This window comes from Vipera berus (assembly GCF_964194415.1).
Source record: "Vipera berus genome assembly, chromosome: 6".
Taxonomy (NCBI): Eukaryota; Metazoa; Chordata; class Lepidosauria; order Squamata; family Viperidae; genus Vipera; species Vipera berus.
Genome location: NC_138208.1, coordinates 92,289,412 through 92,305,929, shown reverse-complemented (window position 1 = coordinate 92,305,929; position 16,518 = coordinate 92,289,412). Strand labels below are relative to the sequence as shown.

The window sequence follows — 16,518 nt, the reverse complement described above, 5'->3', positions numbered from 1 at the left end:
CTTCAGTGTCTCCTTCGTCCCCTCCTCTCCTGGCGCCCGGCCCTTCCCCTTGGCAAAGGCTGGCACAGAGGCCAGATGGAGGCAACGGAGGAGGCGCCTGGGCTGTGCACAGGACCGGGGAGCCCACGGGCTCCTTCGTGCCGCCTGGGCGTGATACGGCGATGCCGCGACTTGCAGTCTTATTTATAATTAACTAATCTTAAAGTCAGCTGCACAAGACAAGAAAATGAGTCTTCGTTGCAGAGCCTCTGATATTTAAAAATGTTAATGTGCTAAAACTCCCACTCCTGTTAGGGGGGCGGGGGGAAGAGATGCCTCACGGGGGCAGGTGCCACACGTGGAGGAAACGCTCACGTGGGGCAGGCTGAGTGGAGGAGCCCCTGTGAGCCTGCGGGGGGTCCCGGGAGGGGAAGCTGCTTGCTTGACGTAATGGGGTTCCTGGCCCACCCGGTCTTCAATTGAATTGCACAATTAGTGGGAAGGTGAAGATGTTTGAATTGGGTTTACCTCTGTAATTGAATTCCAGTTCTATGGGATTCTGGAAAGGAACCCTCCCCCACCCCACCGCCTTCATCCCTAACCCTTCCCTTCCTGGGGGTGGGGGGGAGGGGAGGTCAGGGCCCCGGTGAGGGGAGACTGGGCGGTCTTCCCTTTGCTTCTCCCCTGGGGCCCCCAACTCGGCTTCTGCCCCACCGGCTCAGCCCTCCAAGGGCCCAGCAGCCGACCTCCTCGCTCTGCCCCCCCTCTTGTGAGCCGAGCCAGCCTTTGGGGGCAGGTTGGGCTGCTGGCCTTTGGTCTCTGGGCCTCAGTTCCAGGGTGGGCACCCTCTGCCCTGGTGGGGTGACTGTCAGGCTGAAAGGGCCTAGGGCTCCACCCTGCTTGAGCAGCGGGTTAGCCCCCCTTTTTCTGATGTTCTGCTCTTGCCCGGCTTTGGCGGCTCCAGGGGGCATCACGGGCCCTGATGGAGGCGGGCTGCCTCCTACGGCTGTGGCAGGCGGAAGCAGCTTTGGTGCCCCCTCCCTCCCCCCTCCCTCTCCGGAGTGCTGGTTGAGCAGGGATCAGCGGTTAAATATAACTTTCCGGTGTGGATCTGTCATCAGGACAGCGAGGTTGCCTCTGCTGCGGCTTTTCTGAAGCGGAGCTAATTTTGGACACGGAGACGTTCGGGGGGGGGGGCACAACAACCTCGAGGAGAAGGCCGCCCCAGCCCTGCTGGGAGCTCTGTTTAGGTTCTGTTGCTACGGGAACAGGTTGGGGAGGGGGCTGCTCTGCTTCAGAGACCCCAGCCTCCCTCTTTCCTTGGGTTTATAATTTGCCCCCCCCCACGCTTTCCTCACTGGGGGGGCGTGAGACGGGCAGGATTGGGCTGCCCACGCCTGGTTTGGGATGCTGCCGTTTGCTCTGTGGGTGGGCCCGGGGGGCTTTCCTGGGCCTTTTGGGCCTCGTTCCGAGCCAAGGGCAGCAGGGCGAGGGGTGCAGAGTGTGCGAGGAGACCCGGCGTCTTTGTGCCACAGCACGGAGCCTGGGCGGCCCAAGGAGAAGGGCCGCTGCCGTTGCTGGACTGGGGTGGGCCTTGCAAGCCACTCGCACGTGAGAACGCCTGGCCCAGATTTTGGGGCGCCTCGGTGCTGGGGCACTGGAGGCCATTCTGGGCAGGAGGAGGGATTCACTGGCGAGATCTTGGGGTGGAGCTGGAGAAGCAGTTGGCAAAACACGAGTCAGGGCTGTGACGCAGCTGCAGCAGAGGCCAAGGCGATTTTAAGCCCCGTAGTTTCCAAATTGGGGCACGTAATTGTGCTGTTTTGTTCGACTTGGATCAGACGGAGCACTGTATCTCGTTCTGGGCCTTGCACTTTTAAGAATTTGGAGAAAGTGGAAAAGGTTCACAGGACGACATAGGTGGTCCTCAAGTTATGACCAATTATTTAATGACCAAAGTTACAGGCCTAGAAAAGAGTGCTTTATGGCCTGTGAAGCATTTTTGGCTGTTATAAAATATCACGCACCCCCTCCCCCGCAGTCACACGGCTGCATTTCAGGCAAGCGGAGTGGACTATGGGTCGCAGTCTCTTGTCATGTGACTGTTTTGCTCTTACAAAAAGCCCCCACTCAGCAGAATCCCTTAACGACCACCATAAAAACAGTTGAAAAAAACGGTGCCTCAATCACGAATCCAACAAAATCCCCTCTCCCCCCCTCTCCCCCCCTCTCCCCCCCCCCCGCTAATTGTGGTCGCAAATGGAGGGGCACCTGCCGGCAGCAGCAGCAGCCTCGTCCCATGGGGGAGGGAGCTGGGGCGGAGGGGAGTCCCTGTCCCCCACCCCCACCTCTGAGGACAAGAGACAGGGCGAGGGACAAGCTGCAGGGAGGCCCAGTCGGTTGGAGGGAGATCCTCCAGGGCCGGAGCAGCTTCACCCCCCAACCCCCGACTGGGGGGGGTTTCCTCTTGCCTGGATGCACATCAGCTGACATAGGGGGGGAATGTTGCCCTTAGGGGGAGCAGTGATGGCGCCCGCCGACCCTCGGATGACCCACCTGGACTGGTGCCGTGCCTGGCCTCTTGCCCTCGCCCTCCCCTGCGCGCCTGGCTGTCGCTTGGGCATGGGGTGTCCTTGCGGGGTGTCTTGGCTGGGCCTGGCAGATGCACGGTAGCTGAGCCAGCAGGTTGGGAGCCATGGCCCAAACCCTGGGCAGGGCCACGGGCATCTCCTGGACCTCTTGGTTGTGGGGCAGCCTCCCTCCCTCCCTCCCTCCGGAGAAGGCGTCCAGGCCTTCTCTTTGTTGGTTCTCTTTGTGCCCCCAAAGACGTTCCATTTTTAGACTTTGATGCTTGCCAGTAGGGCGGGTGGTTGCCATGGGCCATGCTGCTGCCCCCCCTCCCGTTGCCCCAGATACCCCAACATGCCCCTCCCCCACCGTCTGACCGTGCAGGAGCCCCCTTCCCTGGCAAGTGGGCCTCAGCTCGAGGAGAAGGATGCCGCCGGCTGCCCGTCTCCAGGATGTCCTGGGAGGCGGGAAGGTGGGCACGTGGCGAGCAAAGGCGAGCCTGCAGATCCAGCCCGGATTGCCGTGCAGCTGCATGCCGTGGCCTTCTCTTGTGGCGCCTCCATTGCTGGGATGGCAGCTGTGGGCCCCGGAGCGTCTCCCCTCGTGGGCTGCCATCTGCTCGTGATGCGGCTGCCGGCACTTTGCCCCAAATCGTCTCGGTTCGGTTCCTTTAATTCGGTTCCTCTGCCGTGCTCTGCTGCAGGGATGGGATTTCTCGCGCTCTCCTCCCTTCCGAGGCCCCTCAGATCTGCCCGCTTTCCCTGCTAGAACCGACTGCGCTGGGAACGGTCCTTCTCCACTCGTGTCCAGCTCTGAAACAGCCGATGGGTGCACAGCGTGCCAAATCTGATTGCACCAAATGAGCAGGGTTTTTTTAACAGTCCTTTTTTATGACCCCGGATCTGCAGTTTCCCCACCTCCCACTCTCTGCCTGCCTGTCAGCCGGGGGCCTCTTCCCCCTGCCTGCCAAGCCTCCGCGGCTCTGATCCCCTGGGCTGCTGCCCGCTGCGCTGGCTCTGGGCCGCTTGGGCCGCCCGCCTGCTCCTCTCTTTCTGTGGCCTCCGTACTCTTCTGGGCCTTCCCTTCCCAATCTTCCCCAGCCCCACTCAAGAACAGGGGTGGAGGCGAGGCTTGGACCCTCGGCTGCCCTGTGTGCTGGGAGCCTGGTTCTCTGCAGGGGGAGCCTCCTCCCCACCTCCCTTGCCTTTTGCTCCTCTTGTGGCATGGCTGCCCAGGTCTGTGCCCCGCACCAGCTCTTCCCCCTGGCTTGGTCTGCTGACACAGATTTTGCCCCTCCGCAGAAAGCAGGGATGCTCTGGCGGGCATCGGGGTCCTGCCTTCTTCATTCCCAGGGAGCCCCCTCCTCAATCTCGAGGCCGGGGGCAGCATGCCTGCTGGAGCTGGGGGGGAATTGGTTTGCCCCCAGCACAGACTCCGTGAGATGGAGCTGCAGCAGATGAGAGGTGAAGCTGCCCCCCTCCCAGTTGCATGGGCTGCTCAATGCTCCCTGAGCAGAGGGACGGAGGGAGTGGGGTTCCTGCTGCCGCATCAGCACTTCCTCGCCGGGAGCAGCCGGAGCGAGCGAGCGGGCCGTGCGCTGCCTGGTGCCAGCTCGCAGGATGCTGAAAAGCCTTGTAGGCAAAAGGCAGCGGCTCTCTCCAGGGGGGCGAATCAGTGGCAGGGCAGTTTTTCCTCTGGCCCAGAGAGCGGGGAGGAAGCAGAGGCAGGCTTCCGGACTGGGGCAGCCCTTGGCCAAGGCCTGGTCTCCTCCGGGCGCCCAGGAGCTGCTTTGCCCCTCCCCTCCTCCGAGCCCCCTTCTCCCTGTAGCTGGGCTCTGGCCGGCCTGTGGCCACCCTTGGCCGTTCTGGAGGCAGGCCTGGGTGACTTTGACCACATCCTGAAAAATGCCCTAAAGTCAGTGGAAATTCCCCCCAAATAAGACGATAAAAGCTCAGTTGCAAATAACTTGAAGGAGAGGAGAAAATGGAACATAGTGGAGGAAACCAATTGAAATTTGCAGATGACACAAACTGGGTGGAATAGCCGACATTTCGGAAGAAAGGCTGGAGATTCAGAAGGACCCGGGGCCCTGTCCAGGAAAATGCAGCTCAGTGGCCAGAGAAGAACACAGGCGAGAAGAACCAGGTGCACAGGTAGAGAATAAACGCCTCAACAGCAGTCACCTTGCGAAGGACCTCGGAGTCCTAGTGGAGAATCACTTCAATAGGAGCCGGGGCTGTATGGCAGCTGCCAAAAAAGCCAACACACTGCTAGGCTGCATTAACAGAGGGATAGAATCAAGATCACGCGAAGTGTTAGTGCCACTTTATAAGGTCTTGGTAAGGCCACAGTTGGAATATTGCCTCCAGCTTGGTCACCGTGATGTAAAAAAGATGTTGAGGCTCTAGAAAGAGTGCAGAGAAGAGCAGCAAAGAGGATTAGGGGGCTGGAGGCTGAAACGTATAAAGACTGGTTGCTGGAATTGGGTGTGTCTAGTTTAATGAGGAGAAGGACGAGGGGGGACACGAGAGAAGTCTTCCAATAGTTGAGGGGCTGCCACAAGGAATGTAGGTCAACCTGTTCTCCAAAGCAGAGCCCCCCCCCCAAACCTTTTGGGCACCAGGGACCGGTTCCGTGGAGAGAGGTTTTCCCACGGAGCAGTGTGTGTGTGTGTGTGTGTGTGTGGTTTTGTGTGCTGCCTGCATCCTGTGGATGGGGTTTTCCTTGTTTGTGCAGACTGGTTGTTGGCATGCCACAGCCCGGTACTGGTCCACGGACCGGGGGTTGGGGACCCCTGCTCCAAAACACCAAAAGGCAGGAAAAAAGCCACGGATAGACACCGATCAAGGAGAGAAGCAACCTAGAACTAAGGAGGTTTTTCCCTGACATTGAGAAGAGTGAATCAACGGAACGGCTCCCCTTCAGGAGTTGTGGGTGCTCCAACGCTGGAAGTTTTTAAAGAGACTGGGCAGCCACTTGTCCAGAATGGCGTAAAGACTCCTACTTGAGTAGGGGGTTGGACTAGAAGACCTCCAGGGTCCCTTACTCTTAATTGGAAGCTGGGTGAGAAAAGAGAGGAGAGGGAAAGCCGGCAGACTCCGGCTTTTGTCATTTTTCCCAGCCATTTTGTGTAGCCGCAGGAAGCCCTTTGGGAGCTTTGGCTCTTTGCAGTGGAGCAGCAGCCCGTTGCCTCTACATGCACGTGTTTGCTACTGTGTACTCCTGTCCACACACACACACACACCTGTGGGGCAATTGACCAGACGGGGTGTGTGGCTCCCACTCTTAAGCCGCTGCCCACCTGCCCCTCCGTGTGTGGCCTGGCTTCTCCTCGTGGCTGCCCCCAGCCACATCCAGCCCGCGGTCAGGCTGCCTTTTTCTTTTGGCACCTTTTTCAAAGTTTGGCTCCCTCCTGGAGTTATCCAGCCCCCTTGGCGCCCTTTGTGCCCATCCTCCCCCGGGGTGGAAGAGGATAAGAAGGGTTCCTGCAGGAAGGGAAGGGAGGACAAGGAGAGGAACCGGGCACTCTGTGCTGAAGCTGGCAGGAGGTGCCTCTTCGGACCCCTTTGGGCTTCGGTCTCCTCTGCTGCCTCTTCCAGAGGGGAAGAAGGGCCAGGAGGGGGACGAGGAGAGGCCGGGACTTGGGATGGACGGAGCGCCTCTACTCTTTGGATGAGCATCTGGGGGCAAGCGACTGCCCTAGGAAGCAGCTGGTGCTTTGGCTGAGCCCTCTCCTCTTCCACAAGGGGAGGAAAGGCGCTCGGGCGGTTCTTAAAGATTGTAATGTCCCTTGAAAACGGTCAGGTGGCTGTCGGCAAGCTTTGGTGAGAAGCTGGTTTTCCTAGACTAAGTTCAGGTGACTGACCTTTCCTAATAGATTGTGAGAATGCTCTAGGTATAAAGTGTCCTAATTTCAGCCAAGCTTTTGACCCAAGTATCCTGTGGCACCCATGCCAGCTGTTTGAGTGGGCTTTGCCCAGCATGGCAAGGCTCGGGAGGGGTAAAAGAAGTACAGTCTCGCTAAAGTGAGGTAGCGAATGCGGTGCTGTGGGGCTTAGCTCTGGATCCCGTACTTCTCAAGGCGTCGATTAATAACTTCATTAATAGTCATTAAGAGGCAGAGGGAATTCTGATTAGATTTTAGATGACACAGAACTGACTGGCATATCTGCTCTCTCAGAAAACGTGACCGTGACAGCGTGTTTAAACCATGCGGGTTTTGAGCAAAGTCTAGCCAGCCAGTGTCCCGGGCCCATTCCTCAAACTCCGGAGATTGGCTGCTTTTTCCGCGAGGTGGGATTATCCTCTGTCACAGGCTCAGTGGAGCCAAAGCTCCTTACGAGGTGGCAGGCACCATCTCTCTCAGTATCTTCAAATGCAAGACTGCTTCCCAAAATTATGTTAATAGACGCAATAATTTGAAACCAAAACAAAGTTACACCAAGGGGAAATCAGGCGAGTTTTAAAAATCTTCATGTTTCTTGTGTCGCCAACGTAGGGAATCCACTGTTCATCGCTTTCCAAACGTTCTTCGAGGGTCCAGTGGATCCAAAATAGTATTTTCTGATGAATGGCTTTCCTTTTAAGTAATAGGAAGCGCCTGTCACCTCTTTTTAAAACCTAGACCTTTTGATTTTCCAAAATTGGATATTCCAGTTTTTCCTTCTTGAAATCAAACACGTAACTGGCTTTGCACTTTCCAGTACTGTGCAAAACTGAACGCTTGGCTCCTCTTCGGGAGCTGGAGCTGCAGGTGCCCTTTTGCCCCGGTTGATAACAAATTGAGCATGCGGTGGTTTTTGTAGGTGAAGGCCTTTTCATTTTTCTCGGTAGAAGCCAGAACTTCCGCCTCTGGGTCTGTGGCCCTCGCTGGGCACTGAGGGCCCAGTCTTCGTGCGCTCGGAGGCGATTCTTCGGTGTGGCTGGGGGTGTTGAATGGGTGTCCTCCAGTGGGCCAGTCCGGCCAGAGGCCAGGCCTTTGGTCATACCTCCGCTGGGCCTGAGGCCGGCCCCCTCTGGATTGTCTGCTCTGCCCTTGGAGAGGGCAAGGGGGATGGTGGAGGCCACGGAGCTGCCACAGCTGCTGGAGCAGGAAAGGAGTCTGGGGTCTGCTTCTGGTGTTCCTGCAGGACAAAATGGGGGGACCCCAGGGGGTGGGCCAAGGAGGCCTCTAAACAACTGGTCCCCATAGCCCAGTCCTTCTCCCGACCGACCTGGGGGAAGCACCCCCCATGGTGGGGGAGGGGGGCTGCAAATGGCAGCTGACGGAGGCTCTCGCTCTCCCTTAGGCATCGAATGTCCCCGTGGAGCCCGGAATCTGCCCGGCCTGGTCCAGGAAGCGGAGCCGTTCAGCGAGGAAGCCACCCTGTTTGCGAAGGAGCTGGTGCTGCAACGAGAGGTAGGACGGTGTCTCTGCATCTTGGCTTCACCTTGCTGCTTCTCCCTGCTTGGTCTGGATGCCTTTGTGAGGTCGGGGTCTTCCCGGCCCAGCGGGGTGGGTGGGCAATGGGATGTTCCCCTGCTGGGACAGAGGTCAGCGGCCAAAGGACCTTCCCCAGCTCTTTTGGCCTCTGCATGAGCGGCTTCCTCCAGCCTTGGACCACGCACGGGTGCTTCTGCCCTTGGCTGCCATCTTCAGAAGGACAGGGTGGATGGGCCAGGCTTGCGGCATCCCCTGGAGAGCCACGTGTGGCCGCCACTCTGCCGCCATCACTCCCTGTCCCACGAGTGGCCTGCGTTGACATTGGAGGGGGCCGGAGTGGTGGCTCGTATCCTGCTGAGGCCACCTGCTTCGGACAGCAGGCCCAGCTGGGCATGGGGCTGCCACTCCCCTGCCTGTGGGCCACAGGGAGCCTTGCAAGGGGCCACGGCTGTGGCTCAGACCTGGGGGCCAGGCAGGTACACCCAGAGATGCCCTTGCAGGCTGCCGACCTGGCCGTGGCTCTTCGGGTTGACCTCTTAGGGCCAGTGCCCTGAGAGGGGAACAGACTCCTGGGCATGGGCCTTGCGTGGCAATTGTGGCACATGGTGCGTACATGGGAGGGTTCTGTGGCTGGATCCCGAGGGGAGCTCGCTTGCTGGTTTGTCTGTGTCTGTGGGGGCTGCTGCTGCCCCCCCCCTCTGACCTGGCTTAAAGTATGTTGCATCTTTCAGCAAAGAACCTGGACTGCTGTCTGGGGGGGAGTATTTCAGCATCTGGGAGGGGGCTGCAGACCTGCCCATGGCCCAGACCCGGGCCCCGTGCTGCTGCACCTCCTGGACGGCCCTTCTGCCTGCCCTGCTCTTCCCTTCCCGGTGAAACCTTGAGGGTTTCGCAGGACCCCCAGCAAACCCCTTTCCTGGTTTACAACACACTGGGAAGCGGGAGTCGGTGGCGGGGCTGAGTTGCATAGGGTTCCAAGGGATCTGGTGTGTGTGTGGGGGGGGGGGGCTTGTCATGTGGACCCAGCCTCTCTCCCTAGAGCTGCGCTTGAGAGGATCCAGGCCCTCCCACCCCACTTCCGTTCCCTTCTGTGCAGCACAGAAAAAGAGGTCGAAATCTCACGTAAAGGGAAGAGGGAGAAAGTAGGGCGAGCGGTGCCCTTGCCAGCCCCCCCATTTCTCTGCCCCTCCCACTCCGTAGGTGGCCGTGGGTCAGGGCGCTTCTCCCGACACGGCCTCGTCCTCTTTGCCCTCTGCCTCCTGCCCCAGATGCCTCCCCACGGTCCTCCGTGGTTTCTGCCTCCTTTATGGAGCTTCTCAAATTCTGCCCGGAGGGCCTCCCCACTCGCCCCCCCCCCCGTCCTCCTCTTTTGCGTGAAGCCCCTTCGCCTGGCTGGAGGACCCTCAGCGCAGCCCCCTCCCTCTTGCCCTCCCCCGTCCCCTGCCCCCTTCAGTCTGAGCGGCTGCATTTTTGCACCCAGAGGGAAGGAAGAGTTGCGCCTGATAACAAAGTCCTCCTTATGGGTTTTGCCGCAAAACTCCTCGCCTGCAGCTTCTTTTGCCACCCTTTCCATCCTTTCACGGCCTCCCGTTTTCCGAGCGGCTCCTGGGCGCTCTTGTCCGCCCGCCTGGTCTGCTCCTGGGAGATGAATCGCCCTTCTCTCGCCTCTCCATCTTCTGCCGAGGCCCGGCTGGCTTCCCATGGCACAGCCGCACCGGCAGCCTCGCTTCACCTCTTCCTTCTCTCCCTCTCTCCCCGCGAACCCTCGGATCCACCACCGTCCTTCCGCCTCCTTTGCGTTCATCCTCTTCCCGGCTCGGTTCCCCCGGGAGGTGATGGGGTGGGGTGCTCGGCTGCTGAGGCGTCCGGCCATTGGAAACCAGGGTTTACCTCCGGCATCCTGGGTTCTTCTTTGCAAGACTGCCTTTAATCCTAGTTTGCTGCCCAGAGTCGTCGTTGGGAGGCGGGCAGCCATATAAATAATTTGAATAAAGCATCTGTATGAATAGGTCTACTGGAGCACAAACGGGCCTTTCTTAAGTGAGTTTGAGGGGGGATCCCCGTCTGCTCTAGAGACACGGGGGGGCAGTCTGATCTAGTGGTTAAGGCACCAGGCCAGAAATCAGGAGACCACAAGTTCAGGTTGTGCCGTAGCCATGAAGCCAGCCCCTCCCTTTCAGCCTAGTCCATCTGCAGGGTTGTCGTTCTGATTAGAACAGGAGGAGGAAAGCGACCTCTTGAGTTATTTGTAAAAAGAATAAAGGCTGGTCGGAAATAAATAAAGCCAAGCGAGCCTCAGCCTTTCCGTCCCTCCTTCAGGCCTCAGAAAGCCCCCCTCGCCCTCTTTCCATTCCTCCATCTCACCCACAAGACCCTCCTCTGCCCCGGATCCCCCCCCCCCATTCAGAACGCCTTCCCCAGAATTCATTCCTGGATCTACCGGGATCCCCGTTCTCTTCAGAGCTTGTGGATCCCCACTTTCCTGCGCCCCTTTCCCTTCTCTGACCCATTTTGGGGGGCTTCCAGCTGCGTCCTTCCCCTTCATTGTGCCATGCACATTTTTTGTGGGGGCCCTTCCTCTCCCCTCCCCTCATGGTCCCCGTTGCAGAGGGACCCCCCCCCCCCGCTTCTCCTCCCTTTCTTCCTGCGCCTGGACGCCTGGCCTCCCTGACCCCCGGCAAGGCCTGGCAGCTAGGACAGTTTTGCTTGCAAGCCTCTCTGGCCCCATCAGCCCCTGACTGTCCCGTCCTTGGGGGAGAAGCCAAAGGGGAGGAGGCGTGGGTGGGGCTTCCCTTCGTTAGCAGTTTCTCACATTTTCAGTTTATTTAAGGCTTCTTTAGGCTTCCGGTGAGGAACGCTCTCCGGAGGGCGTCCTCTGTTTCCCCGCAGCATTTTGACGCTGCCTGTGGCACCTCCGCTCTTTTCAGCTGCTTCTCGGGAATCCCGTCCTCCCTCCCTCCCTCCCTCTGCCTGGTGGGGGGGCCTGCCCCCCAGCCCAAACACCCTGGCTCTGCTTCAGCGCTTGCCCAGAGAGCCAGGCGCTCCCGAGCCGGGTGAGGGAAGGCCCAGCAGAAGGGAACCCCGGGCCGGTGGCATGCTTGGGGCCCTCCGGATGGGCCCTTGAGGACCCCACTTTCCCCCCCCCAGGCCAGGGGGGAGGGCTCCGAAGCCTGTGGATCCAGGGGAGCGGCAAGCAGACCGCCCAGCTCTTCTCCTTTCCCTTCCTGCCTTGAGTGGGCATGGGGAAGCAGTGGGGTGGGGGTGGGGAGTGCCGTTCAGCACCTGAGCTGGGGATCACCCCCCAGGTGGGGCCAAGAAGGCAGGCTCAGCTTTTGCCAGAGGCCGGGACTGGTCAAGGCGGTGCCAGCCCTGCCCGCCCTCTCCTGCAAGGGCTCTCTGGCCAGGCCCCTGCCCTCCGCCCTTTGTCTCCAGGAGGCATGCCCCGTCTGAGGCTTCTCACACACACACACACACACACACACACACACACACACACACCACACACCCCGCTGCTTGCTTGCTTGCCTGCATTCTCTGCCAGAGCCGGGGCCTTCCTCTCCTCCTGGTGCTCACCCCAGGCAGAATCCGCCCCCCTGGGTCAGAGGGAGAAAAGGCAGGCCTGGGGGGTCAGAAGCAGAGGGCTGGCAGGGTCAGTGGGCAGGGGCTGGCGGGGTTACTGTCACCTCTGGGGGTCTGGCGAGGCCTCCACCCCACCAGGTCCTTGAGGAGGCTTCATTCTCCTTGCAGAAAATGGGGGGGCGCCAGAGGTCCCTGGCTGAGAACTGACTCTCCCGTCCCGTTACAGACGGACTGTGACTATCTGAGCTCAGCCTGCTTGTGCCAGTGGGAGGGGGGTATGAAGGAGAAGAGTTCTTGCTGCCCCTCCCTGGATAACCGAACCTGGGGGCAGTGCCCCACACGGCCAGGGTCAAGCAGGGGGCTCCCACCTCCCGCTCTGGGCCTGAGAACATCACCCAAGGGAGAACACACACACGCACCCCGCAAGCAGCTCTCTGGCTCTGGACCTCCCAGGCCTTTCTGGGCAGAGGTTAGATTCCTGCTCCAGCCCCCCCCCCCCCCGCTCCTCTCCAGGACAGGACCCAGTGGCCCCCCGCATTTCCCCCCGGCTCCTGCCCCCCTTTGCCACCCCAGGTTTAGGGCTGAGTGCTCAGGGCAAGCACTCCGTCTCCAACACACACCCAAGACCCCGGGCCCCCTTTGGGACCCAGGCAAGGCTTGTGCCTTGGGGAGCTGGACCTTCCCCAGGGGGATGACACCAGCTCTGGGCACCAGCGGACCTGGGGCACCTCTGGCCTGGCCGTTCCCCACAAGCCCAGAGCCGCTTTCTTCCTCTGCCTTGAAATGATGCCACAAATAGAGCCGGTGGCTCCGTTGGCGGCAGGCAAGGCGTCTATTTTTAGAAGGAACCTATTGGAAGTTGGGTAAATCACTGGGGGAGCCATTATAATGCTTGCAGCAAAAGGGTAATCCGAGGAAAACAACGGGGCGCCCCGAGGCACCAGCCTTGCGGATGCTGCCCAGAGACCTTTTCGGGGTGCGTGGAGAGTCAGTAGGCGCTTGGATAGAGGGGACCCCCCTCCCAAGACTCAGGCTTTCAAAGCCCTTTGGCGAAACTGCGCATCCAGGCCCCGCAGTAACAGATGCTGCTTCAGAAAGCAACGGTGGCTGGATTGGGTGGGGGGGGGTTTCCAGTGCTTTGCCACGAAAACTCACGGGGAGATTTTGAACGGGGCAGAACTCTGGAATCAAAGGGCTGAAAGGGTTACTGGGGTGGAGGTGGGGGAATCTTCCAGCCCAGCCCGCCCTGCATGCTCGGCAGAGTTCCCCACTGCCTCGCAGATAAGTGGCCACCTCAATTCCTACTGACCACCCCCAGGACCAGTGCCCCCCACCCCAAGAGGCGGCTGTCCCAACAGCTCCGCCAGGCAAGAAACAGCCTTCAAACGGATGCGAGCAAATTTAGGGGCAGGAGATTTTTAAGTGGATGGATGGCAAGCTGAAAAGCCAACCACAGAAATAAATGGGCGTTTTTCTCGGGAGAAAGAAGAAGCGAAGCCCCTCAAGGCTTGGGGGCCGCTTAACGTTCAGAAATGATTCTGGCTGTTCTGAGGGGCGCTCTCTGAGCTGGCCGTTTTTCTTGCAGACCTTTCGTTACCCAAAGTAGGTAGCATCACCCGTGCGAGTGAGGACGAGGTTCCCCAGATGGGTCACGAAATGACTCCAAGAAAACCCACCCAGCTCAGGGAGCGCCAGGGACGCCCTCATTTCGGCCCTGAGCTAGAGAGGTTCCCCTTGATGGATTCTGACCCAGGGACAGCGAGAGGGTGGAAGACTTCCCCAGTGCGATCCAGTTGAAGGAAACGCCGGGGATGGGCGTTGGGGCCTTCCTATTTTGGGGAGCCCCTTTCGAGCCAGCCGGGACTCCTTGGGAAAAGCCGCTGGGGGGCCAGAGGTGGACAGCGGCCCCGGAGAGGGCCAAGGCCTGCCAGGGACCATCGGGGAGAGACGCTGCCTTGGCATCCTTGCTCCGCCGGCTGGGAGGAAGGCGGGAGGGCTTCATCTCCTTGGCACAATGAAAACGCCGCCAGTGGAACACTTGGGTTGATTGACACCCCGCCTTTCTGAGGGAGACGGCAAAGTTCCTGCTTCTTCCTCCCGCTTTTTTCCTGGGGAGGAAAAATCCCGGGGTTGGGAGAGGACAGAGTGGGCAGGGTCCCTCCTCTGGAGGAGGCCCTGGTGGGCTTCTGGGCAAGTCTAGACCGCTCGGACAGCTCCCAGTGCAGCCTGTGGGACTCTTGAGGCCGTCCCCTCCCTCTCCATTCGAGAGATGGACAGATAGGTAACCTTTACTGCCAGAAGGGAAGAGCGCCCGCCCCCTTCGCCCCCTTGCCCTCCACAGCCTGCCTTGCCCTCCTGCCAGTGGCTGCCGGTCTTGGCCAGCTTGTTTCAGCAGACCTGGGATTAAAGAGCGGCTGGGGGGGCGCGCGAGGGGGGTTGAAAGTGAAGGACTGCAAGTTAGACATAGGAGGGCGGAGAAGTCGCGTAAGCGGAGGGTTGTGCCTGCCGTGGATGGATGTTCCCCAAAGGCGGAGAGAGGATGGCATGGGATGTGCCCAGGAGAGTAGAACGGTGGTGGGTAGCCTGGCATCTGTTGTGACGGATGCAAGGAAGATGGCCGTCTGTAAGCGAGTGACTCTGCCCACTGGTTCTAGGGGAGGGAGGGAGCTGGGCCCACCAGGAGACAGGGAACAGCCTCTGCAGAGGAGTGGGAAGGGGTCCCCAGCCACGGAAGGGGCGAGGAAGGAAGACGGACGGGCTGACCGGAGGACTGAGTCACCAGCAGGAAAGAAACGCCTCCAGGCAGTTGGTCATCTGGCAGAAGGCTTGAGGACAGAGCTGGGGGGGGGACCAAGGAGGGGGACGAGATCCTCCGAAAACAGAGGTGGGCAGGCGAAAGGACGGGGCCAGGGGCTCCTCTTCCTGGGCCGCTGGTCCCCAGAGGGGGGAGCAGGAAGAGCACGTGGGGGAAACCATCGTGGGGGTCCTTTGCGAATAGACAGAGTTGACCTATTGCTTGAAATCACCCCTTGTGGATTCCCACAACCTCCCTGGCTTGGGTTAACAAGCTATAATTCCCACATTCCCACAGCAGGCTGCAAATACGTGCTTACAGGGTTGGGTTAATGTATAAAGCGCCCGGCCTGGTCTTCGCGTAGTCTAGCGTGGGGTGCCCCCCTGAGCTCAGACTTTCTGCTTCCTTCATTCCCGGTCCTGAGAAAGGGCCTCAGCTGCGATCCTGACTTGCTTGCTCCCCTCTCCCAGGCCGAAGGGACCTCGGCTGCCAAGCGCCTATCCTGGGTGCCTCCTGCAAGAGAGCTGCGCCAGTCGTGGGGCTGCCCGCGGCTCCCACGTGGGGGGGGGACGGTTTGAGGCTGTAACTCTAGCCCAGCTGCCCCCTCGGCCTCCCCTCCCTTGCTTGGCCTGGAGAGCCTGTAGCCGCCATTGCCCTTGGCCCTGTGGGGGGCGGGTTAGAGGAGGGGGCCTCAGTGCCCTCAGGGAAGGCAGCGGAGAGGAGCTTGCCCATTCCGTTGACCTTTGGAGGAACGTGGGAGGGGGCCATGTTTCGAGGTCACTTTTCTCCCCACCCCTTTTCTCCAATAGCCCCCTTTCAGGGCATTTGAGGCCAATTTTGGGGAAGGGAACATGGATGTTAAGCATTTGCTGCTGCGGTCTGTTGGGGGGGGTGTCTGTCTCTCTGCCTGCCTTCCAGTGCCGGGGTTCTGTCCACAGTAAATCCTGAAGTGAGGCCTCAGTGAGGCCCCCCGAAGGCCATAAAATAGGAAATTAAAAACAGTAGATCAAAGTTTAAAGATATCTCATGCTTCCCTGTGTCAGCTGGGGGGGGCAGATCTGTCCTCCCTGGCCCCTCGCTTTTGCCAAGGTGGTGCAGTGGGAGAGGGGGCCAAGGCAAGTTGTTCCCCTTGCCCCCTTGCTTTGGGGGACAAGGGAGGGAGTGGCCCGGGGGGGGGCAGAGATGCTCTCTGGAGAGTGGGAGCTGCGGCATGGCTGGCCGGACCAGGCATCCTCCCCCATCAGCTGAGGCTTGAGAGGGAGCGGCGGGGTGGGAGGGGAAGGCATTCTGGGGCTCCCGGGGCCCCTCCCGAACAGCCCCCAGGGGCTCTTGCTGCGAGCTGCCCAGTGAATGACCTGGGGGGGGCAGCGGGACTCTTCCTGGGGAATCGAAACCCCCTGCCAAGGCGCCCCTTAATTCTGAGCCAATTGCAGCCCCTTAATGGCCTATTTGAATCTGCTAACGGTTAATTTGGAGCACGACTTTGGGTTTCCTCTTTCCAGCTTTTGCTTCACTCTTTTAGCGGAGCTGATTATAATTACTCTTAGTGGGTTTCTTGCGATGTTATGTTTTGCTCTGGGTTTTGGTGGGGCGATGGGCCGGGGAGGGGGGGCGGCAGATGGGACCCTGTTCAGGCTGGGAACCGGCTTCCTCCCCACACACCTGCCTTCATCCACCTGTGCGCTCCTCTGGATCCACACGGCCCCCTGAGCCTGTGACGAAGGGCGTTGACCCCAGTGCCCTCTCGCTGCGTCCCCCTGTCCCGCCCCCGCCCCCCTTGGCTCCCTGGCCTGAGAGTGCCCCCCCTCTCCCTGTGCCTTCTGTGCCGCCTGGATGCCCAGCAGCAGCAGCAGCCGCCCCTGAGTTGGATGCTGTGGCAGCTGGCCCCCCTCCTCCCTCCCTCCCCCCTCCCTCCCTCCCCAGGCCCCAGCAGTCAGCTGCAGAGTCAGCTTTCAGAGGACAGAAAGAGCTGGCTGGCTTGGCCGCTTCCCTTCCGGCCCTTTCTCCTTTGTAGCCCTGGCAGGAGATCTTCTGGGGCTGCCACGCTCGCTCTGCCCTCCTCGCCTCCCTTCCCCATTTCTTCAGGGAAGTTTTCCCGTAGAAGAAAACGGTCACCTAGTGGGGCGGAGGGGGGGAATGTGCTGGCAGGGAGCCAGGGTTGGAGACCCAGTCCCAA

At 60.1% G+C, this 16,518-nt stretch overlaps 1 protein-coding gene across 1 annotated transcript in view; it reads left to right on the top strand.

Moving 5' to 3' along the window:
• SND1 (staphylococcal nuclease and tudor domain containing 1) overlaps positions 1-16,518 on the top strand; it is an 82,745-nt gene that overhangs the window by 51,166 nt on the left and 15,061 nt on the right. The window contains exon 16 of the mRNA XM_081330806.1: positions 7,836-7,945. Coding sequence (XP_081186932.1) covers positions 7,836-7,945 — 110 coding nt within the window. The remainder of the gene's footprint in view (positions 1-7,835; positions 7,946-16,518) is intronic.